The sequence below is a fragment of the Fundulus heteroclitus genome, chromosome 7, assembly GCF_011125445.2.
Source record: "Fundulus heteroclitus isolate FHET01 chromosome 7, MU-UCD_Fhet_4.1, whole genome shotgun sequence".
Classification (NCBI taxonomy): domain Eukaryota; kingdom Metazoa; phylum Chordata; class Actinopteri; order Cyprinodontiformes; family Fundulidae; genus Fundulus; species Fundulus heteroclitus.
The window spans coordinates 20,038,330-20,050,884 of NC_046367.1; the positions used below are offsets into that span (position 1 = coordinate 20,038,330).

At 41.1% G+C, this 12,555-nt stretch overlaps 1 protein-coding gene across 2 annotated transcripts in view; it reads right to left on the reverse strand.

The window, feature by feature from the left end:
• Window positions 1-970: 970 nt before the first annotated feature.
• The window catches only part of inpp4aa (inositol polyphosphate-4-phosphatase type I Aa), a 30,353-nt gene continuing 18,768 nt past the window's right edge, over window positions 971-12,555 (reverse strand). The window contains exons 11-24 of one of the 2 annotated variants that reach the window (XM_036139129.1): window positions 11,895-11,999; window positions 11,684-11,792; window positions 11,565-11,582; window positions 11,235-11,421; window positions 10,034-10,312; window positions 9,810-9,957; window positions 8,894-8,926; window positions 8,504-8,676; window positions 6,763-6,886; window positions 4,566-4,833; window positions 3,436-3,533; window positions 3,223-3,335; window positions 2,980-3,134; window positions 971-2,899 (exon numbers count right to left, since the gene is read on the reverse strand). In XM_036139129.1, coding sequence (XP_035995022.1) covers window positions 2,767-2,899; window positions 2,980-3,134; window positions 3,223-3,335; window positions 3,436-3,533; window positions 4,566-4,833; window positions 6,763-6,886; window positions 8,504-8,676; window positions 8,894-8,926; window positions 9,810-9,957; window positions 10,034-10,312; window positions 11,235-11,421; window positions 11,565-11,582; window positions 11,684-11,792; window positions 11,895-11,999 — 1,943 coding nt within the window. In that variant the 3' untranslated portion in view covers window positions 971-2,766. The remainder of the gene's footprint in view (window positions 2,900-2,979; window positions 3,135-3,222; window positions 3,336-3,435; window positions 3,534-4,565; window positions 4,834-6,762; window positions 6,887-8,503; window positions 8,677-8,893; window positions 8,927-9,809; window positions 9,958-10,033; window positions 10,313-11,234; window positions 11,422-11,564; window positions 11,583-11,683; window positions 11,793-11,894; window positions 12,000-12,555) is intronic. The other variant, XM_036139130.1, reaches the window with a different exon arrangement.

The following is a 12,555-nucleotide window of genomic DNA, read 5'->3' on the forward strand; positions in this document are numbered from 1 at the left end:
TCGTCTGGGTTAAATTCAGACTAGACTTTTGGGCAAAAAAAGTATTTTAAGGACTGGCTAAATTTAAACAACCTTAAAAAAAGCTGTTCATGAATGTCCGGTGTTAAAACATGACAATATGTTGAATCTCTATGCTTTTTTTTTTTGCTGTTTACTTAGAAACGAGTTGAAAGCTGACAACCTGATGCTTTAATTACGTGTCCTGTGGGCATTTGAACTGTTAGACAACATCTGAACGATCATGTGTTAGCCTCAGTGGGCTCTGGGACTATATTGCAGAGAGGAAGAAGCTCTTCATTAGGTACACCGTGCTAATACTGGGTTAGACACTTGGTTGCGTTCTCAACCACATCTGGAAGTTCAGAGGCATTCAGCTGCTGCCATGTGATTGGCTGTAGCAGCGCAGAAGGCTAATCATGAGAAGTTCACACAGTTCTAACAAGCATTGTAAGACTCGTTTACTTGCATAGAGGGGGTTGAATTAGGACAACTCTTCTGGATATCCAAACGTTTGCTTTGGATTCTTCAGTTGAGTTTATTTCTTAGGAAATGCTAAGGATGCAAACAAACTTAATTGGGCTCTTTCAAAAAGCCTCTATAAACTTTATGCAGCCTAGACTTCCTCTATCAAAAAAAAAATAAAATAAAATAAAAATCTCGGCTCTGCAGCAACAAAAGTATTTACTTGTGATGAATCAAGTCAGCAGGTCCCGCTGGTTGTTTGCGAAAGCTCTGTGACACGGTTAAATAAGCTCTATAAGGCTTTTGTTAATGCACGTTGAAATAAAAAACATATAAACGGTGTTATTACACCTGCTATTACGATGACATCCATTAATAACAGTGTTGACAGGAACAAACAGGTGCCGTATACAGAGCAGTGAAAAATTATTTACCCCCCCTACAGATTTATTCTGCTTTTTTTAAATCACGCTTAAAGTTCTCAGATGATAAATATGATTTTAATATGATTTTTAATATGTAATATAAATTACAAAATGCTGTTTTAAATTATTTTATTTACTGAATTAAGAAGAAAGACTAATTCCCCCAGATACCCGTTGGTAATAACTGGATGTGCCATCCTGGGCAGCAATGAATGCCATCAGACATTTGCAATAAGTGGCAACGAGCCTCTGCATCGCCTTTGGTAAGAATTTGTTGCCAAAATTTCACAGAATCGTTTTAATTCAGCCACATTGCCACATTTAATTCAGGATTTCCGAGCCTGATCGACCTATTTGGGGTCCTGCCATAGCATCTCAATGTGAAAGGAGTCTGGAATTTGACTATGCCATTAAAAAACTTATTTTTTTATCCATTTAGAGGTGAACAGGTGCGTTTTTAGATCATTTTCTTGTTGCATGAGTGCGCTTAGGCTTAAGGTCACAAGCTGATGGCAAGATGTTCTCACACAGGATTTTATGGTAGGCAGAAAAATTCATGATCCAGTCACAGACCCAGACCCCCACACTGACTCCTGGTGTGATTCTTTTTCTGAAATGCTGTTTTGAGTTTTACACCGGTTGTAATGAGACGACGACCATCCAAAACCTCCCACTTTTGTCCTGTCTGTCCAGAATATTTTTCCAAAAGTCTTCATCATCAAGATGCATTCTGGGAAATGTACGACAGGCCTATGTGTTCTCTTTGGTCAGCAACAGCTTTCATCTTTGACTTCTCCTGCGGAGGCCGTTTTTGCCCAGCGCTTTTCTTATTGTTGAATTATAAACATTGACCTTAACTGAGGCCTGCTGTGCTGTAAAATTTCTCTGAGTTCTTTGTTGACCTCCCAGATAAAGCGTAGAAGCACTTTTGTGGTATTTTCAGCAGGCTGGTCATTTTATGGAAGGTTCTGCACTGTTCCATCTTTTCTCTATTTGTTGATAATGGCTCTCCCTGAGGTTCACTGGTGTCCCAACGCCTTAGAAATTACTTTCCAACCCTTTCCCTACTGATACATGTCAGATACTCTCGATGTTCATTATGAGTTGCTGCTTTTGAGATCTTTTAGCCTACTTCATGCTGTCAAACAGGTTCTGTTCATGTGGATATTTTACTCTATAGTTCTGACAGTAATCAGGCCTGACTTTGGCAAGTGAAGTTAAACACAACTTTTGAAAATATGTGGCCAATCACGATTAATTCTTGATTTAACAATGTTGTGATAGTTGTTTTAAACAGGGTCAGGTTGGGTTTAAATAGCTTTTTTCCCTTCATTAATGAAATCATAATGTGAGAACTGCCTTTATATTTACTCAATGTATTTCTTTCTAAAATCAAAATGCATTTAATGATTTGAAACATTTGATTTAGACAAAAAAACAAAAAAACAAAAAAAACAGAAGAAATCTGCAAAGGGTTCGAGAATTTTTGCCTGTACTGTCTCATACAGACGTATTTCTTAGACAGAAATTGGAGCATTATTAATCCAGCATGGCTGCAAACCTCCAGATGCTACAGCTGATGCAGCCCTGACGCTATCTGCACACACAGCCTACAATGTGACACAAAAAAAGCCAAATCTGTGCTCCTTTTGGCTGTGAGTTGTGATGTTGGCAAAGCTAAGATGGGAGGGGAGGAAACAGCTTAAAAACAATCTAGCAGAACTGGCACTTTGACACGGACTAAACACCAAACCAGGGGCTTTGTCGAATAGTTTTATCTTTTTTTTTTTTTAAACGTGTGTGTGTATATATATATATATATATATATATAATTTTTTCAGTTTTTAAGTCTTTTGATTCCATCAACTATGAGTCCGCTTTAGGTCTCAACTTTCCCGTATGTCCCCTCTGGGGGGCGATACTGCTTTGGGAAGGCCTTGAGCTGAAGAGAGTTAAAGGCATATTTCCGACATCCCACATTCTTCATGGTGTTCTCCCTCCTGCAGCCCTCACTGTTGAAACACAGAAATCACGTTTAGTGTGCTTGTTAAAGATGATCTTTCTCCAGGTTAGCCAGGAGACGGCGCCTGACCTGCGCATGCAATCCAAGGCCTGGTAGAAGACCTGCGGGGCCATGGCGTGCTCCTGCTGCAGGATCTGACACTGCTCCAGGGTCAGGGACATGGCCGTGCGGTCCTTGGCACTCTTGCAGCTGGTGAAACGCACTCCGTTCAGGCGACGGCATGCCTTTTAAGAAGTGAAGAACCAGATTAGACATTAATTTAGTTGACGATTTTTGGGGCAACAGACTAGAGGAAAAGAAGAGTGAGTCCACCTCGGCTGCCTGCCACAGAATTTCTACGTTCTTGGTTTTCTTGGCGTTCACGTTCTGACTCAGCAGCTTGAGGATGTCGGGCAGGGTGGTGGTGCTGCGGGACCGAGGGAGACCTGAGGCGACGTCAGAGGAGGAGAGATGAGGACGGAAATAAACATACCGATGCCTGCTTTTGGTTTTTTGAAAGAAATAGACAGTGTGTGTTTGACTCACAGTCTTCTGGAAGGACCTCTTTGAACTGGTCATAATACGAGCTGAGACGAGTCATGCTCTCCATGTTGATGACATCTTGGAGCGACGTGTCTCCAAATCTGCGAAGAAGCAAGTTTTTTAATTAAAGCCTCTTGCTTTCCTCTACAGTCGCATCCTGGGCTATACTCTTTGATACTTTCCCTTTACGATATAGAGTTTATATTTTTAAAGCTACTTTCAGAATGTTATGAAGCTTTCAGCACGTTCCTTTTTCTTGATGTTTCCATCATTTGGGTTGGGTGCCATGTGGGAGATCCAGGTAAAAATCCTGGGGTATATACAGCATACTGCCCGTATATGTTGCAGAAATATATGGTGGGCTTATACCAGCGGTGTCAAGCTCATTTTGGTTTAGGGGCCGCATACAGCTTAATCTGATCTCAAGAGGGCCACACGAGTAAACTCATTGCAAGATTAAATAAAACTAATTAAAGTGGATTTGTTGTTGGTTTTTATATTAAATGAATTTCACTTTTACACAATATATTATGAATAACCTCAGCATTTTAAGAAAAGTATGTGCAATTTCAACAATACTTTTACTCATTTACTTTTGCATTATGCATAAGAACTGATCACAGTGATTGTACAATGTTGAAAAACATTTATTCACATTTTTTGGAACTTAAAAACACTGTCCTACATGACAAAATACACCAAACAGATAAAAATTTAGAAATTATTGAAAATCAATTTTCCACATTTGAAGCTCAGTACTACCATCTGCTGATTAAAACACAGCGCCCCTCGTGGAAAATATAGGAACTGCAGATTTTCATTTAAACGAAGTACATGTTTTTTTCAATAATTGTTTTATCATTCTCTTCCTTTTATCTCCTCTTTCTTTCACCTTTTATTTTTTTCTTCTTGTTCTTCCTTTCCTCTCTACTTTACCATTGTAGTGTCCATATCATTTGAGATATTCCCCGCATGAATCATAATAAAACTATTCACATTCATAAATCAAGCGGAGCACTATGGTGAAAGCAGTACTGCTCCACTTGTGAAAGTCAAATCTGTCAGCCAAGAAGAAGAAATATCTAACTGTGAGTAAAATCTATTAACTCTATTTATCGGTGTGCGAGACTCACTTCTCAGCCAGCGTCTGCTGCTCGTTTATCCCCACGTTGAAGAGGACGGGCTGCACCCGAAGCAGCATCCCGTTCTGGATATCTCTCGGCAGCGTGTCGAACATCACGCCAGGCATGGGAACCCGGACGTTGAATCCAGTCCTGTTCCCCGTAATCACTGGCAGCATGTCTGGACTGAAGCCAGAGGTGGCCTGAGTAACCTTAAAGGTCACATTTCTCAGGTCCATTATGCCGACACACATGTCCTCCAACATGGCCAACTCCTCCCCTTTAAGAGACGAGACATTACACAGGACACTCATCTTAACCAGTCTTAACTTCACTTGAAGGGTTGTTAAACCATATGTTTTTTTTTTAGATAAAACATTTTTCTATTACACTGTTGTCCATAATGTTGAAATTAAAAAGTTTATACTCAGACACAATCCCCCTTTTTTATTGTGGTTCAGGGTTCCTGTTGTTTTTTTTTTTGTTTGTTTTAATAAACATTTTAAAATGCAACACTGTTAGGCTCGAATATCAGGTTTTCTGGTTCAGCATTACATCATTAGAATTTGTCGATATTACAGTGATAGTATTTGAAAGTATGCTCTTTGCAATTTCTACCATGGTGGATGTTTTTAAACCACTAATTCCTGTTTATGCAAACTTTACACATAGTACATTGGAAGCACTTTGCTGCCAACTAGTGGTCAGAGTAATGCCCAATTTAGCTGATTAGCATCATATACCAGGGCCTGCTGACAAAAAGCACTCTTAGTTGTGGATGCCGTTGCTTAAGCTATTTTAATATCAATGAGGTTTTCAAAAATTCAGTGTGAGGAACCACAAAAATATAAGGTAGGGTATAAAGTTTCTGTTTTTCTCTGTATATAAGTTGCATCTGTTTGTCTTGTAAATAGCCCTGATAGTTGTTAATGGATGCTACATAAATTAACAGAATTCAATTGAATTTCTCTATATATTAAAGTTTAACACCGTTCTTCCAGGGAACATGATGGATTTGCGAGTGTTGGAGTAAAGACTTTTAGAGTGAAGGTAAGGATCTATATTCTCCAGAATATAGATATAAAAACCACTGTTTAGGTAACTGTAGTATAGTGACAATATTAACTCAACATAATAGTTGGAACACCCTGTTTCCCAGCATTTCCTATCAAATTCAGTTTTCAAATAAAGTTTATAAACACTCCCAACAAGAAGCTAAATAAATATTTTCAGTGCTGGTCTCATATCTTCTTAAATTATTGATCTAAGGCTTAGTCAACGTGTAGCAGGATATCTGGGAAAACTAATACATTTTTAAACATTTTGACCTTTTAACCAACTGAAAATCCAGTTTTACGTCACTAAAAATGAGAATTTCTTAAAACTTTGGCCAAAGTGGAGACTGGCAAAATTGTAATTTTTGTGTTTGCATGTATACGTGACAAAGTATACATGCAAAGTGAAGTTTTAGTATCCCATGCATCGCAGTCTGTGACAAATAATGGGCACTGATGTCACACGTGCAGCCACTGTTATAGACTTTTGCCATGCAGAGGAGGAAAAATTAATATTCAGACAGAGAGGAGCTGATTTATACGTTGATGTTGTGATTGACTGTTTACAATATGCGTCAAATCAATGTTAAACTGGACAAATTCACTGGTAAGAAAGCAACGGCATGTCCAGGTGTTTATTTCCAAGTGATACCCGGGCAACCACACAGCATTTCGTATCGAGAATTCAAAATAAAGGTATAACTTTACAAAAAGGCTCCCCTTATAGATGGCTAATAAACAGTTTATAGATTTGTTATTAATTAATCTTCACATACTTGTTGATTTTTTTTTAATGAGCCTGTCTATATGATTTTGTTTTTAAAAAACATTGTGGGGAGATATTCGTTATTACAAAGACCCGGCTGTGTGTCTACAACGTCTGAGAGAGAAGTGACTAAAACTGGGTTCAACAGTATCTGGAGTTTATAATCCAGCCACAAAGTTCTGGACGTGCACCCCTATTATACGTCCATCTGCCCCAAAAATGCAACGATGATTTAAAGGCTACATGAAATTTATCTGAGGCCCGATGAGAGCTAAATCAGGAACCCCAACATCATCTAAAACTTTTCGAGAATGCTATTATTAGAATATATACATATTTCAGGTAGCAAGTGTGCAGACATGCTTAAAATCAATGTCAAAGAAGTTACCATAGGTGCTGAGCAGGCTCTCATACTGAACCAGTAAGCCGATGGTGTGCAGCTGCCGCAGGAAGCCGCTGTCGCAGAGACAGTTCCTCAGCTTGAGAACGAAGCCGCAGATCAGCGCCGTCAGCTGTAAACAGACAGCTCACATCAGTACATCCTTTAGACACGTTTTCAGCATTCAGGTCTGCTGTTAAAATGGTCTGAGTGTGTTAGGAGTGCTGCAAAACAGTGTGTGCACCTTTAAAAGTTTCCTCTGGCTCTTGTTACACTTAAATGTTTCAAATGATTGAACAAATTTCGGTGCCAGACAGAAATAACTTGAGTAAATACGAAACTCTCTTTTCACAGAGTCATTTCATTTTGGTATGGGACAAAAGTTATCCAAAGTAACCTGACCCTATATAAAGTACCTCTGGTAATAATTGTTGTACTGCCATTAGAGGCAACAACTGCGATAAAGCATTCATAAAAGCTGCTATTGAGTGTTAAATTGCCGTGGAGTAATCTTATCCCACTGCTGTCTTGCTTCTTGCCTGTTTTAGTTGTTTTTTGGGGCTGGCTGGCTGTTTTCTACTTCCTGCTCTGCTCCACTCTATGTGAGCGAGCAGATACACCTGTCCTTATCATAATTACCACCACTAGTTTCCCCTGTTACCTTTAAGTACCTGCCTTCCACTGCCATTCTCTGCCAGATCGTCTTCGGGCCTTGTGTGAATTGCCATCCAGCGTTCGTGTTTGCATCGCCAGTTTTTGACTCTGTTCTGTTTCCTGGACTTTCCTGTCTCTCCCTGACCTCGCTGGAGACCTCATCGGCCTTTTGACCTTTGGACACAACCTTGGACTGTTTTGACCAACCCATGGTTCCTGTCTGCCTTCTCCTGCCTGCCAACACGTGTATGACCCTAGCTTTAAAAAAACCCAAACACCCTTTGTCTTGTCAGTTTATAGTGTTTTTTTTTTGTGGATTATAGAGGTATTTGTTGGGCAATGTGAGCCTTTTTTTGGGGTCAGTCATAGTTTTGTTCTTGGAAATCTTCCATGGATACAGTTTTCCCCCAGTCTCTTTCTTACTGTGAAATCATGAACTTTAACCTTAACTGAGGCAACGGCTTTAGATGTTGCTCTCATTGTTCTTTTGTGATATCCTCGATGAATTGTTTTGATCTTGGAGTAATTTTGGTCGGCCGGCCGCTCCATGGAAGATTCTCCGCTGTTCCATGTTTTCTCTATTTGTTGGTAATGGCTCTCTCTGTTGTTCACTGGAGTCCAGAGCTTTAAAAACTGCTTCCTATTCCTATTAAGACTAATGTCAGTGACTTTGTTTCTTGTCTGTTTATCATTCTTTAAATTGGGGCATAACGTGTTGCTTCTTGAGATCGTTTAGCCTACTTCGTGTTGTCGGATGGGCTCTATTTAAGTGTTTTCTTAATTCTTCAGGTCTGGCACCAATCAGGCTTGTGTGTGACTATTGAAACTGAACCAGAGGGGTGGGGGGGATTTACGGGATTGCTGACATACCACCAGGTTGATTCACATGGTTTTGTTTTCCCCCTAATAAATAAGATCATCACTGAAAACAATATTCTCTATTCACTGAAGCTATTTTTGTCTGACTAATATTTTTCTTTTCATGATCTTAAACATTGAAGGGCACAAAAAGCACACACACATCTCTCAGTATATGCACGTTTTCACATTACTGTATGCTAGTGTGCATGGGACTTGGTTGCGGGAGCTGACTGACCGTCTGGCAGAAAACAACGTCGCGGCGATACTGCATAGTGAGGCTCATGGCGATAGTGGGGGCGCTGTCCTGCATCAGCAGAAACACCAAGGCCTTCTTTGCTTTGTCGCTCATCAGAGACGCACATTCTGTCAGGGTGGTGAGAAGGGGGTAGAGGACTTCGATCCATTCGCCTGAAAGAGGAAAATATGAGTTAGGAACGCTGAGAGAAATCCAGTTGTTCTTTCAAGAGCTCCATTTCAAAATAAAATTTCTAAACAAGGAAAAAAAAACTTTATTTACACTCTTAGACATTATTTTTTTTAAATGTGGAATTTCTTGCAAAGATTTTTTTGTATATTCTTAGTCCAAATAAAGCTAATAAGAAAAAAACAAAAAAAACAATCTTACCAGGAGATTTCTTCTCAACTTCTGGGCTGCTTTCTACAAAAACAGACAGAGAAGCAGGTTTTTATACAAATCTTGTTCAGATAAATGATTTGAAAAGGTGAAGGCGGTGGTTATCAAAAAGACAAACGGGAGTCCAGACAAAAGGCCCATTTACACTACACTTTTTTAACCGTGCCGAGCCGAGACCAGTCTGAGCTTGGATCAGTTAACCAAGCCGAGATGACCATTTACACACCACACTATCCCGGTTCCTTGGTTGCTCCTCGCCTCCTAGTGGCGATCTGCGGTACTACCGCTCTCTGGGATTGAAGGCGGAAGCAGCAAAACAAAACGGCGGCGCCCGTAACATTCAGGATGTTATGCTTGATATTGTGATATTTCGGTGTTTGCGGAGAGTCAGGGGAAGAAGGCAACCATTGGTGAATTTATTTGAGAGAGTCGGCTTTTGGGACGTGGATAAGACAAACGAACGTCTAACAAGGATTTACAGACGCAGGAAACAACGACAGACACTGAGGTTCATCACACTGCTAAGCAGAATCATCACTGCAAACCGTGTGGCACGGTAAGGAAGATAGTATTATTATGAATGTCTGAAATTTGTCTGAATGGAGTGTGAATCGGGACGTGCAGCCAGACACGCTGGAAAAACCGCGGACAGTCAACTGACTGTAAGGGGATGACGCGGTCTGCTCATGCGCTCTTTATCAGAAAACCGGGCCAGAAAAAAAAACCAGGCCGAGACCTGCTCAGGAACTGGTCTGCAGTTATGTTTTGCGCGGTCCAGTTCAGTCTGCTGACCATTTACACACAAGAGTTATCTCGGTTACCGAGCTCGGACTGTTACAACACCTGAGCCTGCGGGGTCTACCAGATGCTGCAAGGCTCAGGTCGCCCAGCAGATTCACTGACTTACCTTTCTTGGTGTTACTCGGCACCTCGTTGCTGAGCAGAAAGACGTCCTCGGAGCTGCTGTCGCTTTGGAGTTTGTCTCGCTGCAGCAGCCGGTCCACCGTCTGGATCACGCACTCAAGGCTTTTATCGACATTTAGCCAAACCTTCTCCTGCATGTAAACACACAGTGTGAGCCGACCCGAATTTAAACAGGAAGAAAAGCAGAGAAGATTAATATCCACTCACCCACTCTTCCTCATGATTGTCCAGCTGCGCTGAAACGCGCTTGCTTCTGCTCCCTTCACCGCCCTCCAGAGGGGTGACCTGCCTCGACGGAGAGACGGCGGTGCGGGAAGGAGAGCTGGGGTGGCGAGAGGGGGAACGGGACGGAGAGCGAGAAGGTGAGAGGGAAGAGGAGGACGGGGACGGGGTGCTTTGCTGAGAGAACTGAGGACGAGCGGCGGCAAGGGCGACGATGGCTGACGAGAGCAGCTTGGACTCACACACCGTCTCCAGCTGACGCGTCTGCAATAGGAGTGGGAAAGATACTGAAACACCTTATTCTGCAGAAACATGACGCAATAAACAATGGCTATGTGTGAATTTGAACATTATGTTTGAAATCAGCTGTGAATGATGTATCCTTTCAGCAAATGAGAAAAGAGAGAATTGTTCCATTTATCGGCTCAGTTCGAATTCCCTCCTCAATTATGGCGTAAGAATGCATGACGTCACTTTATATGAGCAAGATTGTACAAAAAACTGTTTTGAATGTCATTAAATGAAATTAACTTATATCTATCATATAGCTCCCCATTGTTCAAGCAACTTTTGATGCATTTGCAGCTGCAGATGTTGTGGGATATGTCTCAATCCGCTTTGCTTATCTGAAACTATCCCAGCAGCTCCTCTGTAATCCTTTGTAATGTGTTCAGGTACAAAAACAAAAACAATGCTGTATTCGTTCAGGACCGACAGATCTTCATTTTATCTGTGTTTTCTGTAAGAAACTGTACCTTTACACTCCTTGTATTTAGGGTTGATTTCCTGCTTGGATGTGAATCTTTGCCTAAAAGTCTTTTGCAACCTCTAGCCTCTAGATTTTCTTCCAGAATTGTTCTGTATTTCGCTCCATCTATCGACACATCAACACTCACCAACTTCTCTATCCCAACTGAATGAAACCATTCCCGCAGCATGATGCTGCCTCCACCATGTTTCAGTGTGGGGATGGTGTGTTCAGGGCTATCTCCAGTGTCCGTTTTTTCTCCACGCCGAGCATTTTACAACCACATTCATATTTTCCTTTGACTTTACAGTTATGTGCTACTTTCCGCTCATCTAACCCCATGAAATCCCAATAAAATGCAGTCGTGGCTATTATGCGACAAATGTGACATTGTCTATACACAATAAATCCCTCCAGTTGCTCTGAATAATGTTTTACCTTCTCTGTTAAGATGGCCAGAGTTCTCTCCAGAGCGTTGGCTGAGCGTTCCTTGGCAGCTCTGGACAGACGTTCGGTGTAGTAACACACTTGCGTCTTCAGAGTGTTGATCTGAGCGATCAGCTCCTTTGCTTTCACAACGTCCTGGGGCTGGTAGGTCATTCCTTTGGAACCAAAGCCAGCAGAACTTTGGTCGTGTTTCAGATTGTCCGCATAATCAGAGAAAGAGGACGGAGAGAGTCAACAGAGGCAGCGGTTTGGCTAAGTTGAGAAAAGATTCAGAAAACTCTTTTTCTATGACTTTATGTAACCCCTAACTCTAACCCTTACCTCTCTTCCTCATAAGTGCTGATTGAATACAGGAGAGAGAATCACACACAGGAAAGATTCACGAACAAGCGCAAACACCAGGGCTATTATTTAACTTTGTTTGACTTTGAACCACTCACTGTTTCCTGGCTTCTTCCAGCTTGTGAAGCAGTTTTCTGAGGCCGCAGCCTTTAAAGCCCTGGTGATGCGCTGCAGGAGCCCCTATGGTCACAACATCATACGTCCAATCTAATGAGGGCGATACAAACCAAATGTAAGACGGCGGTATTGAATCGGCTATGTTATTAGAAGTCCCAGGCCTGTTTGAAAGGATTGTACACAGTTAGGTACCATAACCCGTCTCTCCCTGTACTCTCATCCTCTGGATGTGCAGGTTAGTGGGAATGAATTCCAACTTCCTCTCTGCTTTTAAGGTGCTGGGCTTAAACGAAGGTCCTAGGAGACAACATGAGAGAGAGAAAACTATTATTGATATCTTTATAGGAAAGCTAAATGTGCTCAGATTTTACACATTATATAAAAGATTATATGCAAAACATATCACACACATCCTTGTTTAAAATAAACATTCTTGAATTATTATTTTTTTTCATTTCTGTGTGGGTCATAAAAAATTTGCAGTAGACATAAATTATTGATTTTTACTTTACCTTATAATCTTAAATTATACCAGCTATAAACTTCATCGTAAATTGTATGATCACTGCAGTGCTGTTAATGTGGTGGGACTGCTGCTAAAAATCTCAGTTTAAGCTAAAGCAACCTCCATACTTAGTAGTGACACCGGGCCATACACCTTATCTAAACTTTTCTACCTGCTCCCCCATTGCATACCAATGGTGAGGAGGACAATGGCGCAGAAGAAGTCAGTGAAAGTTTGATCAGATGAGGCCAGTGAGAAACTGAGGGATTGTTTCAGAACCACAGACTGGAGCATGTTCCAAAGCTCTCATGGTGACGACATCAACAGCCTGACTGAATGTATCACTGG